The following is a 23,904-nucleotide window of genomic DNA, read 5'->3' on the forward strand; positions in this document are numbered from 1 at the left end:
TCTCTACCTAAAGACAGGTTTCACTATCTAAAAGGCAAACTCAAAGTCATTTGTACACCTTTTCGTTTGAGGGGGGATGATAACCAATAAACACACGTGTTTTGTAATTGGTTAATTAGTTAGTTATCTGTTTTCTGTTACATTCTTGTAACCAATTCTGTTTCAACAGAATTTGTATTTTGTAAATCAGTTGGTGTATAAATAAAGCCTTTCATCCTCAGTTCAGACCAAGCTGCATTTTCTTGGTTCTGAGGTTTCATTTTCTCTCTGTTTTCTTACTCTGTTTTCTAAAGGCTTTCTAAGCTTTCAAAGTTGTGTAGCTTGGGAGATGGTTTATAAACCTAAAAACGAAGGAGAGGGTTGGAGCTTTGAAACATAAATTGGAGTTCTGCTGCTATTGGGAAATATATTTGGGTTGTAGCGGGAAAAAAATGACAATCTATGAGTGGGTTCACAATGTCTATAATGGTATTCATAAAATATCCAATTCAATTAGAGACGATCCAATCGAATGTCCAAAGTGTGGATATATTTGTACTTATAGAAATTGAATGTTGATTGACATATAAAAATAAACAATTCAATTCAATTAAATCCACATATATATTTTATATATATTTTAAAAATATATATAAGTAATATTTTAATGAATAATAATTTAAAAATCTAATACATATGATACAAATATATTTTAGGGGAATTACCCCATATATTATTTTTTTTAACTTTTTTTTTTCAAATTTACGGTTTGGGTTTCTAAAATGGTTGTCGCGCTAGTTGCAATAGGGGTTTCTATACGATTTTTTGTTGCAATTTAGATTGCAGCGCTAGTTGCAATAGGGGTTTCTATACGATTTTTTGTTACAATTTAGATTGCAGCGCTAGTTGCAATAGGAGTTTCTATGTAGAATTTCGTAAAAATGTGTAAAAACAAAAAAAAAAAAAAAAAAAAAAAAAAAAACCCCTATATTTTAAAACACGGTGGTTAAATGCATATTCCATTTATAAGGAAAATATAATCTAAACAAAATTAAACATTTTTTATACATACAATTTTTTTTTTCTTCTTCGTTTAAATTTGTTATTTTATTTATTTTAATTTATTATTGGAGACATAAAATAACAATAATTTATTTTATTTATCGTTAGTTATGTGATAAAAAATATATTTTTAATAAATATTAAATAGTTCAATATTAAAAAGTAATCAATCTAAAATAATCGATCCAATTAGCACTTTTACAGATTGGATTGGATTAGATTTGAGTTATATACGGATTGCATTGGATCTAAAATATAAAATCTGCACTTAGTGTTGATCAGATGCACCATGAATAAAATAATGCAGATTAAGTTGGATAAACACTTCTAATATACATTAAGGAAGATGATTGGTGGGCATTGCCTCCACTTAAAGTAGCTGGTATTGGAAGAAAATTGTAACTGTTAAAGAGCAAATTCAAAGCATGCATTGATCAGCAACAATTTGATAGAGAGGCCTACTCCATAAAGGAAGGATATTTGGTTTTGAGTCCTCCTCAAACTCTTGTCCATTGGAGCAAAGAGGTATGGGAGTGGTTCAAATTTACCAAAGCATAGTATTATTTTGTGGCTGGTTGTGTTGAATAGATTAAAAATCAAATAAAGACTTTTTAAGCATAACATTGTTGTTGATAGCAATTCCTTACTATGTGGTCATGATATGGAACATATTGAGCATGTATCTTTGATTGCCCATTTAGTTACAAATGTCTCTGTGAAATTAAGAAGCAGCTTGGGTGGAGAGTTCAATCCCACTCTAGTTGCTACTTTAGTGTATCAAGTTTGGAAGATAAGAAATAAAGCACTTTGGCTACACCAAGTCAGGCCGGTGGAAGGGGTTGTTTAGAATATAATTCATGAAGTCAAAAGTAGGATTCATAGTTTAAAGCTTAAGAATGTCAATTGAATAGATGAACAGTGGATTGAAACTTTGTAAATATGAAATATAACTAAAACGGTGAACTAGATTAAACCACTTGAGGCTAGCTCAAGTGCTATAGGTGGGTGTGTGAGTGTTGGAGGTCCTGGATTCGAGTCCCAGGTAAAACATGTTGTAATATATAAACGCTTCAATAAAAAAAAAAACGGTGAACTAGATTGGGGTAAGTTGAAAAATACTACTTTTATTAACCATTTAATCAAATTTATCTCTAATTTTATATTTAATTGAAACATACCTCTTTTTATATGTATTGTACCCAAAATACCCTGACATAAGAGAGTCACATGGATAGTATCTTAAAGTGAGAGGGGCAAAATTAGTACAATGTTTAAAAAAAAAATGATACTTTAAAAAAGAGAGTAAAAATAAAAGATGACAATATAAAAAGGGTATAGAGTGTAATTTTCTCAACTATACTACTCTGGTAAGGTTTTGTATTAAAAAAAAAATAAAGGATCTTTATAAAAATATTGGATTTTGAATAAAAGTTTACAATTTTACTGTCACATAGAATTTTTTACAAAAATATTTTTTTTTTATAAAACAATCTAAAATAACTATATAACAACAAAACAGAACAATTAAAAACAAAACTAGAACAACTTAAAAACAACTATAGAATAATAGTGAAAACTTAACACAATATACAATATGAAACTTACCCAGTATTTTTTAAAAAAAAATTAACCCACAGTAAAAAAAGAAAAAAAATTAAAAATTTCAGTAAAAATCTCAAAAAATAAACTACTCATATTTAGGCCCAAATTTAGGTATGTCAAAGCACATGAACTCGAGTCTGTAGAGATTATTTATGTTTATGGATTAGACCTAATTAATATGACATGACCCATATTTTGATGCCAACTAAATTGAACTATTTATTTAAAACAAACTTTAAAATACGATTGGATTGTACCGCCCATACAATATTATATTTTTTTTAAAAAAAAACCAAAAAATTGATGCGTAGAAGGATATATAGCTACACAAAAGGATTTTGTGGAATAGAACTTCTCAAGAAATATCTAAAGAGTATAATGTATGTACCTGCCAAGAGTATATAATACTCAAAGCAATCTGAGTATGAATACAATAGAACAGATGATATGTAAAGAGCTATATTTTTTTACAAATAATAATAATGATTTTCTACAGAAACCAATGACAGCCTACCAACACAATTAATATTTTATATTATTTTATTCATTACTAAAAGGGATTTATGGGTCCTAACTCTTCAGTACTTGAATACTTAACTATCAACTTCAATCTGATCCCCCCCAAAAAAAAAAATCTATCAACTTCAATCTTGTTCAATTCTTGTTCAGGACTACAAAAGAAGAGAGGCAATTGAATATTATAAAATTTTATAATAACAAAAACAAGAACTTTTTTGTCTTTTCATTTGAACAAAGAGTCAACTTAATAATCTTTACCCCATCATTTCATATATTGCGTACAACATATTACCTAATTCTAATAAACAAATAAAAGTAATGGGGTAGCCAATGATTAGTTAATTAATTGCATTTAATACAATAATTATAGTTATTTAGGATCAAATGACTTAGGAGTGTACCTCGATCAGTTTGATCAATTTATGGTACATTTTATTCAACACAATATAAAAATTGGGTTACAAAAACTTAACTGTAACTTGCTCGATTAAAAAAAAAAAAAGAAATTAGTAACTTGCCTAATAAATTGGTCAGTTTGGTCGGCCAATTGACCCGCCCAAACCAAACATTTATGTTATTTTTTTGACATTCAATTGTTATATTCTATTTAATTATGATAATGCGACTAATATATATATATTAATATATATTGAATTCAAAGTTCAAATCGATCATTATTAAAAAAAAAATATAGTAGTTCAAAATAAACGACAAATTTGTCCATGCTGGAGCTTGCCTTCTCATTCATCCATGTCAATCTATTCCAAAATAGACACAAGTTATTTTTGGAATCTGCACAAATCTTTTGATTTCAGCAATATCTGGTAGTTGCAAAATTGTTAGGGATGTTGTACATCTCCCAAGCAGTGAATTCTACTTAGGCTTCCCCCCGTAAGTAGGGGTGTGCATAAATCATTCAATCCAATGACAATCGACCGATCCAATTACAACCGACCGCCAAACATCGGATACCCAATTGTGATCAGATCGGATTGGATGTTATTTTTGAATATCCAATTGGATCAGATCGGATGTTGGATGGGCTGTCCAAAAATCCAATACATCCAACATCCAATCGAACTTATTAGTATTTTCATTTAGTTTGGATTAGTAATTAGATTTTGTATGGTTATATGTAAAATATATATGTATATTTAAAAATTAACATTAAAATTTTACTCTTTTTTTGGATTGGATGGATCCAATCCAATCCAATACATACTGGACCTAAAATATTTGATGGATCTAATCCAAAAAATACTAGGCCTACAATATTGAATAAACCTAAATTAAACCAATAAATATATATGAAGTACATCCAACGGATAGAACCGATCCAATCCAACATCCAATGGATGTTGGATCGATTGGATGACTGGAATTAATTGGATCGGATCGGATGGCAATATCTTGAGTCATCATCTGCTTCTCATTCTTCTAGGAAAATCACTGACAATCCACTCTTTCAACATCTTAATCTTATTAAAGAGCCATTACAGTCTGATCATGATCACGATTTTGACTTTAACGATTCAATCAATTTTCATAAGACAATGGCTTAAAATAGGATGATGAAAGAGTTGGCCACACCAGATTTTGACCAACAACCATTGTGCATCCACTATCCACCCTTAGATGTTAACTTTGAATTGAAATCGGGCCTCGCCCACTTATTGTCTCTTTCCATGGGTTGCGCAATGAAGATCCCAACAAGCATTTAAAGGAGTTTCATATTGTCTGTTCTAGTATGAAACCTCCTTCAGTGTCTGAAGAACAAATTAAGTTGTGGACTTTCCCTTTCTCCTTAAAGGATGCAACTAAAGAGTCCCACCAGGTACTATTAAAACATGGAATGGTATAAAAATTGTATTCTTGGAGCGTTACTTTACAGCCTCTAAAGTTGGAAGCATTAGGAAAGAAATTTATGGTATTAGGCAAGTTACAGGGGAGTCATTGTATGAGTATTGGGAGCGGTACAAGCATTTATGTGCTACCTACCCTCACCATCAAATAAGTGAACAACTCCTCATCTATTACTCTTATGAAGGCTTACTATGTATGGATAGGAGTATGATTGATGCATCTAGTGGAGGTACACTAGTAGACAAGACTCATGCAGTAGCCAAGAGCTTAATTTCAAATATGGCTGCCAATTCACAATAGTTTGGCAATCATGGAGACCTTATTCCATCATCACGCTGGGTTAATGAAGTGAGAAATCCCGTTGAGAACCAACTTAGTCAATAATTAGCTCAATTAACATTCGTGATACAATAACTTGCTTTAGGCTAACAAGTGAGGCCATGTAAAATTTGTCAAATTGTGGGGAATTCAACTAATACTTGTCCTACACTATTTGAGGGAGCGAATGAGGATGTGAATGTTGTAGGTGATTTTCATGGTCAACTATATTAGATGTACTATGAACCTTTTTCACAAACTTATAATCCTAGTTGGTGAGATCATACAAATCTTCGTTATGGCAGTCAAAAAATGCTCCACAGTCTACACCTAAAAAACTTGGTTTCAACATTCAAAAGCAATCTCAACATAATTTTGTATGTAGGTTAACTCAAGCACCATAAGTTGCATCACCACCAAATGCTAAACCCTTTACTAAAATTTAATTAATGCCTTAGCCACGAATACTCTACAATTTTAGCCGATAACTAAAGCCTCATTGAAAAGCTTGGAGAATCAAGTGGGCTAACTAGCATCATCATATAATATATTGGAAGCTCATATTTTTAATAAATTGCCTTCAAAACCTTAGAGGAATCGCAAGGAGAATGCAAGTGTGGTAACTTTGAGAAGTGGAAAGAAATACGATCCTGTTGGAAATTATTTTACCAGGAACTTAGATCTACTCACAAGTATATTGATTTAACAACCTAAATATGAACTTCTAAAACGATATGAAATTAAACACATAAGAGTATCAGAAATCTTACAGTGATTGCAGCGGAATATATATGTCTCCTCCCACTCAGATCTCTAACCCTTGATTCCTTTCTGTAGCAGAGTATAATCAAGATCTGAGCCCGAAAGTCCTTCTTTGTTGTCTCTGAAATCTACACAGCCTTCCTCACTATGATTGAGGTATTACTTGATGTGTGTGGGCACTACTCTAGCACTCATACATTTCGAAACAGTGAAGGTATAGAGAGAGAGAGGGTGGCGGCTCAGAGAGAATTTTCTGAGAGAAAATTCTTTCAGAATAATGCTGTGAAAAGCTTGTTCAGAGATGTTAAAATCTGAAGCCTTTGCCTTCTATTTATAGAAGACCACCAAGGGCTATGATTGACATTTTGAACTGAGAAAATCAAGGGGAAAAGGAAGGTAAAGGGGCCGGCCTAGGCAATGTGGAAACAAGGCTTGCCTCTTTTCCAACTTTCCTTTTCCTACACTTGATAGTTTCCCTTTTTGTGAAATATTGCCAATTCCATTGTTCAACCATATTAATGATAAATCTAATTACTCAATAATTAAAAATAATTATCAAATAATATATTATCATTTATTTTATTAATAATGAAACTAATTAAAGTTTCCTAATTAATAAATATGCCCTTCAAAATCTCTATTTACTGTTTTGCCCTTAATGAGTGCTAAATTCTCAAACTGACAAGTCTATCTTGAGAATTTTTAATTGATTAATTAAAATCAATTAAATGAGTCCTACAAGTAATATCATCTCAACTAGTGAGGGGACCATGGGTCTATATATCCGAGCTTCCAATAAGCAGATCTTGAATTTACCACTTAAATTCACTGACTTATTAATTCTTCGTTGAATCCACACATAGAACTCAGAATTGCACTCTCAGTATATAGAATGCTCTATATGTTCCACCATATAGACACATTATTAGTTATCCATTGTTATAATCCTAATGTGATCAATGATCCTCTATATGGATGATCTACACTGTAAAGGGACTTAGATTACCGTAACACCCTACAATGTATTTTATCCTTAAAACACTTAACCCTGTATAAATGATATTTCAACTAAGTGAAATGAGTACTCAATCATTTATCTCGTTTGGTTAAGCTCGAAGGAAATCACCCTTTGCTTACTATTCGCCAGATAGAAGCTATAGACTCCATATTTATGTTAGCGCTCCCACTCAATCGCACTACCGTGTTCCCAAAATGTATGTATTGCCCAGACTAAAGTTTAAGGCTTAACTAACAAATCAAAGAACACGAATAACACTCTTGAAATTAAGCCTAACCATATCAGGATTTAGATCATGTGATCTAGGATCAACTTCTGATATTGAATTGAATAGATGTTTACGGTAAGTTTCAAAATCTAATTCAAAGTTCAATATCGGTCCATTCCAATGCATACTCCATGCATCCAACCTGAGCTTTACTTTAACCTATGTTCTGGAAAGAACATAACATTTCTCCAAATGTAAGTAAACTCTGTTGTAGATTGTCATATCAGTGAAACCCAGTGTAACGTCCGCGCTTCAAGCCTCCATTGGGTCCTTACACCCACGGAATGAATGGCTCTTATACACGAGTACGTCACTCTGGCTGCTTCCTGGATTGATGACTGACCCTACAGACCAACATGAGTGTTTCCAGCGTGCTTTGTCCTCACTCGCACGCTTCCTGGGAAAACGTCCCAGGAGGTCACCCATCCCTGAAATTGCTCCAAGCCAAGCACGCTTAACTGTGGAGTTCTTTCGAGATGGGCTACCGAAAAACAAGATGCACCTTGTTGACATAGGTAGTACCAATCAATCCATTTAAGCTCTCTTCAACTGTGTAGTCCCATACCTACACAAGCCTCGAATCATCCCACTCGACCTTCCCTGTGCGGTGTGGGATTGCACAGCCTACCCGTGTTTCCCCTTACGGATCACGGGACTACCGATCGTCACAATCACCCCCTTACGGGTGCGACGTCCTCGTCGACCACACTTCCGGCTGGGTCAAGGCTCTGATACCATTTGTAACGTCCGCGCTTCAAGCCTCCATTGGGTCCTTACACCCTCGGAATGAATGGCTCTTATACACGAGTACGTCACTCTGGCTGCTTCCTCGATTGATGACTGACCCTACAGACCAACACGAGTGTTTCCAGCGTGCTTTGTCCTCACTCACACGCTTCCTGGGAAAACTTCCCAGGAGGTCACCCATCCTTGAAATTGCTCCAAGCCAAGCACGCTTAACTGTGGAGTTCTTTCGAGATGGGCTACCGAAAAACAAGATGCACCTTGTTGACATAGGTAGTACCAATCAATCCATTTAAGCTCTCTTCAACTGTGTAGTCCCATACCTACACAGTCTCAGAATCATCCCACTTGACCTTCCCCAGGCGGTGTGGGATTGCACAGCTTACCCGGTGTTTCCCCTTACGGATCACGGGACTACTGACTGTCACACCCAGTGTTCTGATAAATCTAGGAATACTTTATTCACATAGTCATGTTTATTTTCCACTGTGTTGACAACACAATAATTCAAGTATGTGAAAGGGGTTTGGATGAATTTATAAATCAAATAGACAAGCAATTGATTAAGTGAACCAAAACATACACAAGTGAATGAAAAATTACTTCTGTTACTTTATTGATATAGAATAATCTGGATTACATTGAAACAGAGTTTTATTTAGGGCATAAAACCCAACAAACTCCCACTTGCACTAATATAAAACAAATCAGTACATTTCAATTAATCCTAAATTCTGACGGTGCTTTTCGAATGAAGTTACTGCCAAGACTTTGGTGAATGGATCAGCCAAGTTATCCTGCGTATCCACTTTCTCCACCAGTACATCCCCTCTTGCCACATATTCTCTGATAATATGATACTTTCTTTCTATGTGCTTACTTCTCAGGCTCCGAAGTTCCTTACTGTTGGCTATAGCTCCGTTGTTATCACAAAGCAGACTAGAGGCCTTTCCATTCCAGAACTACACCAAGACCGGTGAAGAACTTCCTAAGCCGTACAACCTCTTTAGTCGCTTCACCGCAGCCTATGTATTCGCCTCCATGGTAGAATCCGAAATCGCAGCTTGTTTAGCACTTCTCCAAACCACTCGCTCCACCCCCAAGAGTAAACACCATCCCGTATGTAGATTTCCGTCTTCAAGACATCCCCGGAAATCCGAGTCCGTATAGCCTAGCGGGTTCAAAGCACTACCCTTGTAGACTAATACAGAATCTCTTGTACTCTTTACGTATTTCAAAATATACTTAACCGCGTTCCAATGTACCCTTCTTGGATTTGATCGATACCGCTCACGATTCCAACCGCATAGCGTATGTCGTGTCTAGTGCATAGCATAGCATACATCGTACTCCCAACTCAGAAGCATAAGGAATTTTTGCCATGTCTTCTATCTCGAGGATCGCAGGACACTGCTCCTTAGATAGACGGATACCATGTCTAGAGGGCATGTTTGCCCCTTTGGTATTAGTCATGGAAAATCTCTCAAGAACTTTGTAAATGTAGGTCGTTTGAGAGAGAGCAAGGGATCCGTTCTTCCGGCTTCCGACAATCAATACCAAGAACATAGGCCGCCTCACCCAAGTCTTTCATGTCGAATTGAGTGTCAAGCCATTCCTTGATGTGAGTCATTTTCTTGACATTGTTTCCAATGATCAAAATGTCATCAACATAAAGGACCAGGAATACTACTACTTGGTTTTCCTTGAGTTGGTAAACACAAGGTTCATCTTCATTCTGATGAAAGCCGTAGGTCTTGATGATCTCATCAAACCTTTTGTTCCATGAGCGAGAAGCTTGCTTAAGCCCATATATGGACCTATTTAATTTGCAAACTTTATTCTCCTCGCCTGTGAAGAACATAACCTTCTGGTTGCTCCATATAGATGGTTTCTTCAACAAGCCCATTAAGAAAGGCTGTCTTGACATCCATTTGCCAGATTTCATAATCTAAAGCTAAGAAATATGGAGAGAAGAATTCGGATGGATTTGAGCATGGCAACAGGACTAAAAGTTTCATCATAGTCCACACCTTCTCTTTGGGTATAACCCTTGGCGACCAGTCTAGCTTTGAAAGTTTCGACTTCGCCTCCAGCACCTCTTTTCTTCTTGTAGACCCATTTACATCCAATTGGACGAAAATCTTGAGGTGGTTCTACATATTCCCAGACTTTGTTCTTCTTCATGGAATCCATTTCGAATCCATACCGCCGACCATCGCTTCCGTTGCGGACTTGCCATTGCCTGTTTATAGGTCAATGGGTCGTCATCAATACCGTCACCAACGACCATATTGATTTCACCATCCAAGCCATAACGAGATGGTTTCGTTGAAACCCTCCCACTACGACGAGGAGCGGTGACTTTCTGAACAGGAGCTTTAGTAGTAGTTTTCTCAGTTGCTACAACTGAGGGAGTGGGATGTTCCTCTTCTTGAGTAGAAGAAGATGGTACATTTGAAGGAACAAGATTCGTGAGCATTTCCTCTAATACAATTTCACTTTTCGGTTTGTTGTCTTTCATATAGTTCTCTTCAAGGAAAGTAGCATTTGTAGAGACAAACACTTTGTTATCCTTGTGACTATAGAATAGTCCACCCCTAGTCTCTTTAGAATTTCCGACAAACATGCAAACCTCAGTTCGCGATTCCAGTTTGCTTTCTTTCTTTCTTAAGACGTGAGCAGGGCACCCCCAAATCCTATAATGGCGCAAACTAGGTGTGCGACCATTCCATAGTTCGACGGGTGTCTTAGGGACTGCTTAGATGGAACAACATTTAAAATGTCGTTTGCCATTTGAATAAAGCATATCCCCTGTATGACGTAGACGTAGTCGAGTAACTCAAAGATAGACCTAACCATTTCTAAGAGAGTGCGATTTCTTCTTTCTGCAACTCCATTCTGCTGTGGAGTGCTAGGGGCAGTATATTGGGATTCAATTCCAAGTTCAATTAAATGATCTTTGAACTGCATATCCATATATTCTCCACCCCTATCAGTTCGCAAGATCTTTAATGATTTACCTAATTGGTTTTGAGCCAAAGCATGAAATTCCTGAAACTTTTCAAACGTTTCAGATTTCTTTTGCATTAGGTAAAGAAAACTATATCTAGAGAAATCGTCAATGAAAGTGACGAAATACTCATAACCTCCTCTGGCTTTTACATTCAGCGGTCCGCAAACATCTGAATGTACTAACCCCAGGGGTTCTTTGGCACGCTCTCCCTTTGCAGAGAAAGATCGTTTGGTCATTTTACCTTCTAGGCAAGACTCGCAGACTGGCAGCTCTCCTAAGACGACATTTTTCAATGGACCATCTTTGGTTAGCCTATTGAGTCTATCAAAGCCTATATGACCTAAACGTAAATGCCATAGATAAGTTTGATCATCATTATCAATCTCTTTTCTCTTAAGGCTTCTAGGTCTAGCTACATTGAAAAGTTCAAACATTTAGTGAGATTTCGAGTATCAAGTCTTAAAACATAAAGCCCTCGTTCCATGTTTGCAACACATATATGAAATCCATTACGAGAAATTGAACAATTTGAACTCGAAAAATTCAATATATAAAATTGTGTCTGTAAACATGAAACACTAATCAAGTTTCTACTAAAATTAGGAATATATAAAACATTCTCTAAAAGTAAAAACTTCTTAGAATTAAACTTGATTCGGGTTGTTCCTCTTGCTTTAACTGATACCAACTCGCCATTTCCAACTTTAAGCTTTAACTCATCTGGGTGAAGATTCTCCCAAGTTTCAAGCAGCTGTAATGAAGAACATACATGGTTAGTAGATCCAGAATCAACAATCCACGAGGATTTGTCGTTCTCTAAAACACATGATTCAAATACAAAAGCATCACCTTCGTTTGAATTGTCTAGAAGCCTGGGACATTGTTCTTCTTTATGTCCATTTCCATTACAATTCGCACATAGAACATGATGTCTGACATTTGTACTTGAAGAAGCAGCTTTGTTGGAGCCCTCATGCTTAATCTTCTTCCTCTGATTAAAACTTGCAATGCTAGCAGGTCTCATTGCAATCAGATCCCGCTCATGGGCCCTCAACTCAGACTCGAGTTTGTCCATGTCGGAGGAGTCAGGATTGTTCAATAAGTAATATAGAACAAAACTATTATACTCCTGAGGAAGACTATAAAGTATGAGTTTCACCCATTGTTCCTTTGATAAATCAATTCCAAGTAGATTTGCCTTTTGGAATTTCAGATTCATCAACAATAGGTGCGAGTTAATGCAACTATCAGGATGCATTTTCACACTATTGAGTTCTTTTGCAAAGATACTAACTAGGAGTGGATCGGGATGAGGGTTATTTATATTGGCACTACAACATATCAATAAACAGAAGTAAGGTTTCGGTTCTATAAATTCATACACAGGTTCAGAAAACAAACAATCACTTATGTTATAAAAATACTAAATCTAACATAGTTTATTTTCCAAGGTTTCCAACGAACTGATACAGTGTCCCGTTTAGGCGAGAGTCAAAGCATCATCCATCGAATAGAGTTGTCAATTCATCTAAAATGTCAAACATTCTAGCAACCTTTTATTCGATCAAGATTGGAATTCAGCGTTGTCCCGTTTAGGCGAGAGTCAAGGCAATTCTATCTTATGAGCTTCTACCATTGTTTCGCATTCTTATAAGTCTTACATAGTCGCCACCATTAGGGTGGTCATTAACCATATAAATAAACCTATAAGAATACTTATCTTTCGAGATTAAACGGCGCTAACTTGCTAATGAACGTTCCTCCATTAGGGAGGATTACTCACTAAAATAATAGCTATGTAAAACCAACAATGGAGATCGAATTTCTCTTTGATTAAAGCTCATTATTTAAACATGTATTTTGTCTAATCATTTATATTCCATATCTCAATAATGAAATATTACAAATTAAAGTAAAAACTTTAATTAAATTTCAAAAATGGAATAATTTTGAAAAATATCTTATTTAAGTTGTTTAGAAAATCTAAATACCCAACTTAAAAATATTCCTCAAACAATGACTTAATTAAATATTACCAATTAAGTAGTAACCACTTAATTTAGAAGATATTCCATTTTAAGTTCCCATATTTAGAAAATATCAACTTAAAAAAATATCTAAAGAATCTTAATAACCAATTTCCAAAATTCCTCAACTTAATTTATAATAGGAAATTCAAAAATATTCAAATCTAAGTTGATTTGATAGATTTAACTAAATCTCAACTTAAATAGGAATATTTAATTATAAAATTAAAATTCAGAAAGAATTTATATGGTTATAATTCCATATTTAATTAAAACAAGAAAAATACATATAACTTTCCAGAATATGACTATTCAAACTATGTTTTTCTTAAATTAATTTCAAGGAACAATGAAATTAATTATGTTGCTAATCAATCTTTTATTAGGTCAAACTAATATAATTAACCTATCACAGTTATACAAATCAGGCAAATGGGCCTTCACAATTGGGGTTGTTCATGTGAGGGGGAGCTGGGTCCAGTATGTCGCACCCACTTCTAAGGCTCCCAACTCTCACACAAGGCCCAAAAGAGAGGAATTTAACCTTACAATGAATAACTCGTTATTAATTGAATAAGGCTCACAACTAAATGAGCCTAAATAAAATCTATCGCTTATGATATTTTATTTAGCAACAACCACCTATATGTATCTATAATAGAAATTAAACATATAGGCTCACACAGGCATACACATTTGGATGGATCCTATCATGTTGCTAAGTCATACACAGATGAAAGAAGTTTGTAAAAATTACCTGTTACAAATTATTTACTTGATCTATCGTCAATTGAACCTTTGGTTAAAACTAGATCATCTGATCTATTATCAAGTTAACCAAGGCAATTTAGATCAAGCAATAATAGGTTTTAGAAAACTTACAAACAATCTAAAACACATACTCCTGCAACAAGGTTAGATTTGGATAGTTGGATGTAGGATTTATTTAATTTTAATCATTTATTTCGAAAAATAAAAATAAAATTAAACCTACCATTTTGAAAAAATAGGTTTTGGGTAACCTAAATGTCATTTCAAAATAAATTGCTAACTTTCCTTTTAAATTTCATGTTATTTAATAAATTAAATAATAAAATAGAAAATGGTAAATACATACCCTTTTCTTGTTTTACAATTTAATTTAATTAAAAAAATAACAAAATTTAAAAGTTAACAAAAATACCTTATTTCCTCTTTTAAAATTATCATGATTATTGTGATCTTATTTTAATTAAGGTCAAGTTACCAAAAAAAATTAATATCTGACCTTAAAAAAAATAAAATAATCAAATTTTAAAGGAAATAAGAAAAAGGTAAGCAAAACTTGATTTTTTTTTTATTTTCAAAATCAAATTACACTAATATCTAAAATTAATTTTAAAAATTAAAATTAATTTATTTCTGATAATTAGATTTGAAATTTGAAAAACAAAAATCAATATACAAAACTACACAAAAAATCAGAATTTAATTCCATGAAATAGCATGAAAAATCGAAAAAATTGAAAAATTGATGAATCAGACGGATGGCATGCCGTGCATGGCCATCCGCGCGCGGATCCGGGTGCATGACCGAGAGATCACGGCGCAGGAGGCTGCAAGCAGCCCTTCCGCGCGCGTGATCATGTTGCTCGTCACCCTGATTTTTCCAATTTTCAAAAATTCATAACTAATTCAAATTAAATCGAAATCGAGTTCTGTAAAAAGGTAAATTGCTTAGAATTTTCCAAACTATCCAAAAAAAATAATTACAGAATAAAAACAGTAACCATTTTTCCCAGAATTCACAAACAACATTCAAACATCAATATGACACTCAAAGCAACATGATACCATCCAAAAAACAAGCAAATCGTTTTAAGTCCAAATTTCTTGCAAGCAAATCAATTACCATGGCTCTGGTGCCAGTTGTTGGAAATTATTTTACCAGGAACTTAGATCTACTCACAAGTATGTTGATTTAACAACCTAAATATGAACTTCTAAAACGATATGAAATTAAACACATAAGAGTATCAGAAATCTTACAGTGATTGCAGCGGAATATATATGTCTCCTCCCACTCAGATCTCTAAGCCTTGATTCCTTTCTGTAGCAGAGTATAATCAAGATCTGAGCCCGAAAGTCCTTCTTTGTTGTCTCTGAAATCTACACAGCCTTCCTCACTATGATTGAGGTATTACTTGATGTGTGTGGGCACTACTCTAGCACTCATAAATTTCGAAACAGTGAAGGTATAGAGAGAGAGAGGGTGGCGGCTCAGAGAGAATTTTCTGAGAGAAAATTCTTTCTAATAATGTCAGAAAAGCTTGTTCAGAGATGTTAAAATCTGAAGCCTATGCCTTCTATTTATAGAAGACCACCAAGGGCTATGATTGACATTTTGAACTGAGAAAATCAAGGGGAAAAGGAAGGTAAAGGGGCCGGCCTAGGCAATGTGGAAACAAGGCTTGCCTCTTTTCCAACTTTCCTTTTCCTACACTTGATAGTTTCCCTTTTTGTGAAATATTGCCAATTCCATTGTTCAACCATATTAATGATAAATCTAATTACTCAATAATTAAAAATAATTATCAAATAATATATTATCATTTATTTTATTAATAATGAAACTAATTAAAGTTTCCTAATTAATAAATATGCCCTTCAAAATCTTTATTTACTGTTTTGCCCTTAATGAGTGCTAAGTTCTCAAACTGACAAGTCTATCTTGAGAATTTTTAATTGATTAATTAAAATCAATTAAATGAGTCCTACAAGTAATATCATCTCAACTAGTGAGGGGACCATGGGTCTATATATCCGAGCTTCCAATAAGCAGATCTTGAATTTACCACTTAAATTCACTGACTTATTAATTCTTCGTTGAATCCACACATAGAACTCAGAATTGCACTCTCGCATATAGAATGCTCTATATGTTCCACCATATAGACACATTATTAGTTATCCATTGTTATAATCCTAATGTGATCAATGATCCTCTATATGGATGATCTACACTGTAAAGGGACTTAGATTACCGTAACACCCTACAATGTATTTTATCCTTAAAACACTTAACCCTGTATAAATGATATTTCAACTAAGTGAAATGAGTACTCAATCATTTATCTCGTTTGGTTAAGCTCGAAGGAAATCACCCTTTGCTTACTATTCGCCAGATAGAAGCTATAGACTCCATATTTATGTTAGCACTCCCACTCAATCGCACTACCGTGTTCCCAAAATGTATGTATTGCCCAGACTAAAGTTTTAGGTTTAACTAACAAATCAAAGAACACGAATAACACTCTTGAAATTAAGCCTAACCATATCAGGATTTAGATCATGTGATCTAGGATCAACTTCTGATATTGAATTGAATAGATGTTTACGGTAAGTTTCAAAATCTAATTCAAAGTTCAATATCGGTCCATTCCAATGCATACTCCATGCATCCAACCTGAGCTTTACTTTAACCTATGTTCTGGAAAGAACATAACATTTCTCCAAATGTAAGTAAACTCTGTTGTAGATTGTCATATCGTTGAAACCCAAAGGTTCTGATAAATCTAGGAATACTTTATTCACATAGTCATGTTTATTTTCCACTGTGTTGACAACACAATAAACATGTTCAAGTATGTGAAAGGGGTTTGGATGAATTTATAAATCAAATAGAAAAGCAATTGATTAAGTGAACCAAAACATACACAAGTGAATGAAAAATTACTTCTGTTACTTTATTGATATAGAATAATCTGGATTACATTGAAACAGAGTTTTATTTAGGGCATAAAACCCAACAGATCCACCCACCCCTCTAACACCAAATACTGTGGCACCTAAGACATAAGTTGATAGCTCAATTGATGAAGATGTGTCTCCAAAGCCAACTCACCCTCTACAACTAAAGCCTACTTTTGTCACTTCACTGCCATTCCCCAAGCAGATTGAAGAAAACTAAAATAGAAGAGGTTAACAAGGAAATTCTTGATACATTATGTAAAGTGGAGGTGAATATTCCTCTTCTTGACACTATTAAACAAGTGCCACACTATGCAAAAATTTTGAAAGAATTATGCACTAATAAGTATAAGTTGAGGGGTAATAAAAAGGTTACTGTGGGGGAGAAAGTTTCTACTATTCATCAAAAGAAGCTTCCACCACAGTGAAGGATCCTGGTACTTTCACTATTCCTTGCACTATTGGTAATAAAAGGATTGAGAACTGTATGTTGGATTTGAGATCGTCTATAAATGGCCTTCCTTTTTCCATCTACAATCATTTTAATCTCGGTCCACTTGATGAAACTTGAATAATTATTCATCTTGATGATAGGTCAAATGCTTATCCTAGAGGTGTCATAATATATGTGCTAGTAAAAGGCAATGAATTGGTGTTTCCAGCTTACTTTTATGTTCTTGATAGGGAAGATGAACCCATTCCATGCTCCACTCTAATCTTTTTGTGAAGACCATTCATGAAAACTATAAGGACCAAGATTGATGTGCATGAAGTTACTTTGACTATAGAATTTGATGGGAAGATAATCTAATTCAACATCTTTGAAGCTATGAGGTATCCAAGTGATGTACAAGTTGTTTATTCTCTTAATGTGTTGGATGTTTTTTATGAACGTGTCTTAGATTTTCATAATGAAGATTGCTTAGAAGTTGTAATAAGAGAGTATCTTGTGTTTAATGACGAATATTTTTTTAGATGTCATAATCGCACTCAATAGTGGTTTGGACAAGATTTATAAAAAGGTTTCATTCTTTGAATTATCAATTTAAATTGAGAAATTACAACCATTTATTCTACAAGCTCCTATACTTGAATTGAAGACACTCCCAAAGCATCTTAAATATGTTTACTTGGGGAAGAACGGAACACTATCAGTTATAATTGTTAGAGATCTAAACCAAGTGTAAGAGGAAAGTTTACAAGAGTTCTTCGAAATTACAAAACTGCTATCGGTGGTCTATCACTGGTATTAAGGGAATTAGTCCTTCTACGTTCATGCACCAAATTTTTCTTGACGAAGGATCTAAATTGAAACATGAGGCACAACAAAGACTAAATCCTCCTATGATGGAAATGGTGATAAATGAGATACTGAAGCTTCTTGGTGTGGGCATTATTTACCAAATTTTACACAGTCAATGGGTGAGTCCCATCAGGTAGTGCCAAAGAATTGGTATTACAGTAGTGAGGAATGAAGACAATGAGTTAGCACCAATAACAATATAAATCAGGTGGCAAGTTTGTATAGACTACCACAAGCTGAACGTGGTGACACGTAAAGATTCCCATTAGCATTCATTGATCAGATTCTTTAACGGTTAACAGCCCATCCTTATTATTGCTTCCTTGATGTTTATTCAATATATAATCAGATTATTATTACTCCCAAAGGTCAAGAGAAGACAACATTTACATGCCCTCTTGGAACATTTTCTTTTAGGCGTATGTCATTTGTACTATGCAATGCTCCTATAATTTTTTAGTGATGTATGATGAACATATTTTCTGAATACATAAAGAACATCATTGAAGTCTTTATGGATGATTTTAGTATTTATGGTGACTCGTTTGACAAGTGTCTTCACAATCTCATTGTCCTACGTGGCAGTGCGTGCAATTTTGATCAACAGAAAACCACAAAAAGAACCTAAAATCATGACATGTGAACTATAACCCTCTACCTCGAAGTCTTTTTAGACGAGTAAAATTGTAAAGTTCTTTAAATGGGGTACTTACTTGTGGTATTAGAGGTTGGGGTGTCAGTTTTTGGGTCGCTGGTGAGATGCTTGCATGAATGTTGCAAAGCCTCCTTGTAAGCTCGTCGAAGTCCCTTTGAAAATCCATTGAAGGTGGTTCTAGAGTGGAAATAAGCGGACTTGCGCTCTGAAATAGCTTCTCTCAAAATTGTAACAATTTGTTGAAGAGCTCCGAGCCAAGATCAGACATTCACCGGCAAGTTTCTGGGTTTGGGCGGAATTTTTATCTCTTGGAGATTTCTGAAAAAAAAAAATTTGAATAAATCACTAAACATGCCAAACGATCTATTTGTGGAGTATTTATAACAAAGTTGGCGATCTGCGTGACACAAATCTAAGGGCTCAAATTAAATCTGAGAAAACACAAATTCTACCATCCAAAGGTCTAGGAATATCAAGGTCACATTCAATGCGATCCTTAGAACCGTTGGGACATATTTTTATGGTGATATTCAACTCCAGTAACACACTAATATGATCAATCGTCAATACAAAACTTGAGGCATCACGCGCCGCATCAGACTTCGTGATTAACACATACCAACAATTGTTTGAGACGTGGATCGTGCCAACAAAATAAGAAAAGTTTGGAATTCCCACAATACCTCACAATAGAATACCAAGAGGCCAGTCCATCTCATGTCGTTGAATACGATTTTAAATCCAAGCGAAGGTAGCAAGCCTCTGTGACTCTCGAGTTGCGAAGGCTTGAGGTAAATGTTATCCATGTTATCGAATAGCTAGCACGAGGGCCATTATTGAGGCCCATTAGGGATACCAGGCCCATTAACTGGGTCTATAAGGGTCAACTACCCGACCCATCTGGTATCATAATCGTTTTTCAATAACAAGTATGGACACGAAGTCTAGGATAGCAATTAACACTTAACAGAAAAAATGTTATGAAATCAAGAAAGATATCCTCAAGCGCCATCCGAGAATAGAATACGAAAGGGAGTTCAGAATAACTTATTATCCTGGAAGTCGCCCCACTAGGCACTCCTTTAACACGATCCTAATGAATCAAGCGGCTTGTCCCTTGCGTCAGACCTTGGAAAGGCTCACAACAAAAAGGAAATCACCTTTTTGGGCGAACACCAACTATTCTAACATTCTTTATTCCCCACAATCACTCACGTTAACCTATCACTGTCAACAGTACGATCGTGTATGGAAGGCAATTCAATTCAAATTGGGCCTGACCTACCTGGCCCAATAGCTCTGTATATGTTTTAATTGACCTTATCAGTGGGATTTTAGCACTAAAAAGAACCCTAATAGGTTTGGATTAGTCCGACCCATCAATAACTTGCCTATAAATATGGCCTTAACTTTTCATGCAAAGGGGTGAAATTTCTAGTGTCCAAAAACCATAAATATAGTGTAAACACTATAGCCAAGAGCTTAATAACAGTGACTCGTAGATTAAAACTCGTTAATGCCCTGACCACATAAAAATTAATGTCTTATTCTTTTCTTAATCATACTTTCTTTAGCTTAATATTTATTATATTCCGTTTTCGAAAATCTCGATAAATACTTAGAGACACAGAACGACAATAATTTATTTTTATTATTGTTGAAGAATTTTAAAATAATATTTTACTTTTAATACTTTACTTATTTTAGTGATGTTAAAAAAATAATTAACAAATATTAAATAAATTAGTATTAAAAAAGTAAAAATATTATATTGGATTTGTATTATATCATGAGAATTTGGATTAGAAATAAAATATAAAATTTACAATATCAAATTCTATATTTATCAAAATAGTGTTGATTAGATTAGATGAAAACCATAGTGTACACACAAAATTCAATTCACAGCCCAAATAAATATGGTTTTTACCTTTTTTTCTTCATACAAATAACATATTTGAACAATAAATAAACAATCTATATCCTCTAATTAACTTCATGATCATAGGCCGAGCGTGAATGGCACGCCGGTGGACGGTAACCAAGACCTGCCAGAGATAAGACTTCCGGCAGTAAACTGTGAGGCCACTTTTGTACTAGTAATGACATGAAAACCAGGCCACCGGACTCTGTGTCTTGTAGATGAAGCTGGTCCAAAATTCTTAAACTCTCCATAATACAACGTTTTAAGAGCAAAGGGGGATCTATTCCACTCCAACCAGCCCGCTGGGCTAATTACATTGTCCAAAAAACACTTGAGGAAAATGGTTCTAGAGTACTGCTTCCAGGGTCGGCCCAAGAAAGTCTTGAAGGCCCTAACCACGGGCAAGAGATCAGGGGCAGCCCGTACTTGAGAATTATGGATTGAAATTGCTGTGCTTTGATATGGGTCGTTACGTCCTTGGGCCGTGATTACGTTGACTTGGCCCTTTAAGGGTCTTCTAACGTAGATTATGCAGTTCTGGAAGACCACTGCTGCGTTACCAAAGATGAAATCTATGGTCCCATAAATGTAACATTCTTTATAGAACTGTCTTTGAGAGTGGACCATAAGAGTGTCTTGGTACCCCATGAAGGAACATCGATAGAAGACTGAGAGATCTGAGGCTGATCTGAGGGCCACAGCTTGGCCCTTTTGTGGGCCTGCTGTGTTTTGGAATGTGATCCCACGAGCAATGAATCGAAGCCCATCAATGCCTTAAGTACAAAAAAGAAAAGTATTTTTGAAAAATTAGTCAAACAACAACACAATAAAAACAGAATAATTTTGGTACACTTCCATATACATAGATTTCATGAATTCAACTCGTGAAATACTTGACTTTGTTTGGTAAGTTAACTGTTGTACCAAACTTGACTTAATAGACTTTCCAAATAAAATGGGGGAATTTGCACTATTAGACTGTCAATAATGTTACTAGTATTTTTCAGGGGAAAAAAAAGTTAAAAGTGTCTTTCTGGCTAAAATGTTTTGACATTTGACAAATTATTCAAACATTAACTAATATAATATTTTCTTTTATACACTTTGGGCTCTCTATTTTTACTTCGTTCATTCTAATACTACTTTGACTCTGTTTCAAACAAGTACAAAATAGAACATACATGTTTTGTAAATTGATAAATTGACCAAATTCTTTACCCGATCGACTTTGGCTAGTTGTAATTGGTTAAATATTTCAGTAAGCTTCTGAAAAAATAAAATGTTGTTTATCCAATAATTTCATTAATTAATTCAATCGGGATCTTTAGATTTGAAAAATAATAGGTGTATAACCAAATAGCATATGCTCATTAAATATAGTTGACTTAAGGTTGTATTTTGTAATTGTATAAAACAAGATTGTACAAAACTAATAGTAGATTAAATTTTGAAATAATGATGAAGAATGAAATGAATCAAGTATACCTGCAGTGGCAGAACTATAAGTGGTGTATCCAGCATTGACACTACGGCTACTGGTGATAATCGTCTTTCTCAAGCCATCTCCCATGAGCATAATGTTATTATTACTAATACCAACCTCAATATTTTCCCTATATATACCTGTTTTCACGTGAATAACAAATCTAGTACCAACTCTCCTCCTCGCTGCAGCGTTTAGGGCCCCCTGAACTGTCCGGTAATGTCCAGAACCGTCTTTAGCCACCACAAGGTTAGCTTTTATCGCCGACGGCGAGGCCTTCAACAACCGCCGTCTTTCAGTCTCCGAAAGCCAACTAGGAAATTCCTGATCATGATCATCATCATTGACTTGGTGGGCTTCTTTGTTGTCCACAAGCCCAGCGTTTATGGCCAAACCGTTGCTTATAAGCTCAGTAACATTGTAGCTGGAAGCAATGGGCATTATGAAATCGGTTACGTTCAGCTCTAACGACCCGGCTCGACACGTGTCAATGTTTGTTAGAGCTGTGCTTAGCCAAGTTTGGGCATCGAAGTCCGTACAAGATCTCTTTTTGGTGTTTAGTCCTTCGAGAGTGCGGTTGAGTTGGAAAATGGTGTCGTCGTAGAGCTTTAAGCAATCGGCCCATGCAGACTTTTGTGGTTTGCTCTCGCAATTTGGGCCTAATTGAAACGCATGTCGTCTGGCTTCTAAGGCTCTGTCAATGGCAATTTCAACAAGAATCTTTCGAAAATCGGACCGTTGTTTCGGTGGCTCGAAACGGTGGCCGTGAGACATGAAGTACTTGCATGGTCCCGGGTGCGGGGTTTCGTCGCACCACTGGGTTAGGCTGCTGTTTTGGTCACTTGTTGATAGAACTGTGGGAATAATCAAACAAAAAATTTGTACTAAACATATTACTACAACTAGAATGATATTTTTCAAGGTCATATTTTTGTTTTGCTATTGTGACCTTGTAATAATAATAATAATAGAATGGCTAATAATTTTTGGATTTGCTCTAAGGGTCATGTTACTCATATCCTAGGCTAGTTCCCCTTATGTAAGGAAATGAATAGAGAAAAGGGTTTGATTGGCTGGCCTTAAGCTTATTGTTTTATAATTATTTGACTTGTTATATAAAATATGAATGGAAGTTTATAATATAAGATTGCCAAACTAGAATATGGGCCCATGTTAGTTTGATCAGCACTTAATATCGTTTACTAAGCATATATATCAAAAATCAAATATCAAATAAAAGTTTCTTTGCGTAAATAATATATTAGAGTGCAATGATTTAAGGATTCAAATGAATAATTATAGGTTCATATTATGATATGGTTTTATAATGATACATGTATAACATAGTATAAGAATCATTCTTAATATATAAGGTTTTAATTAAGGGTAGTGTAAAAATGATTAGATTGTTAATTGACATGTGCTAAGTGTTATGGGTCAAATGTGGGACGGTGTTTGCGGGAAGGAAAAACCACATCCCACGATTATGAATGTGATGATGATGTCATTTTTGATAGCTTGACTTTTTCAAGTACCAATTGCTTAACACTTCAGACACTAATCAAGTTTTTCAACTACTCTTACAAGTAAACCAAATATTTATAATACTATAGTGGTGACTTTACATACATCCCA

General features: G+C 34.8%; 1 protein-coding gene across 1 annotated transcript; it reads right to left on the reverse strand.

The window, feature by feature from the left end:
* Nucleotides 1-20,704: 20,704 nt before the first annotated feature.
* Nucleotides 20,705-23,391, reverse strand: LOC115704950 (probable pectinesterase/pectinesterase inhibitor 59). The gene is made up of 2 exons (XM_030632166.2): nt 22,272-23,391; nt 20,705-21,559 (listed from the first exon to the last, which is right to left on the reverse strand). The coding sequence occupies exons 1-2, from the start codon at nt 23,194-23,196 to the stop codon at nt 20,865-20,867; spliced, it is 1,620 nt and encodes a 539-aa protein (XP_030488026.2). The 5' UTR covers nt 23,197-23,391; the 3' UTR covers nt 20,705-20,864.
* Between the last annotated feature and the right edge of the window lie 513 nt (nt 23,392-23,904).

Source organism: Cannabis sativa, chromosome 1, assembly GCF_029168945.1.
Source record: "Cannabis sativa cultivar Pink pepper isolate KNU-18-1 chromosome 1, ASM2916894v1, whole genome shotgun sequence".
Taxonomy (NCBI): domain Eukaryota; kingdom Viridiplantae; phylum Streptophyta; class Magnoliopsida; order Rosales; family Cannabaceae; genus Cannabis; species Cannabis sativa.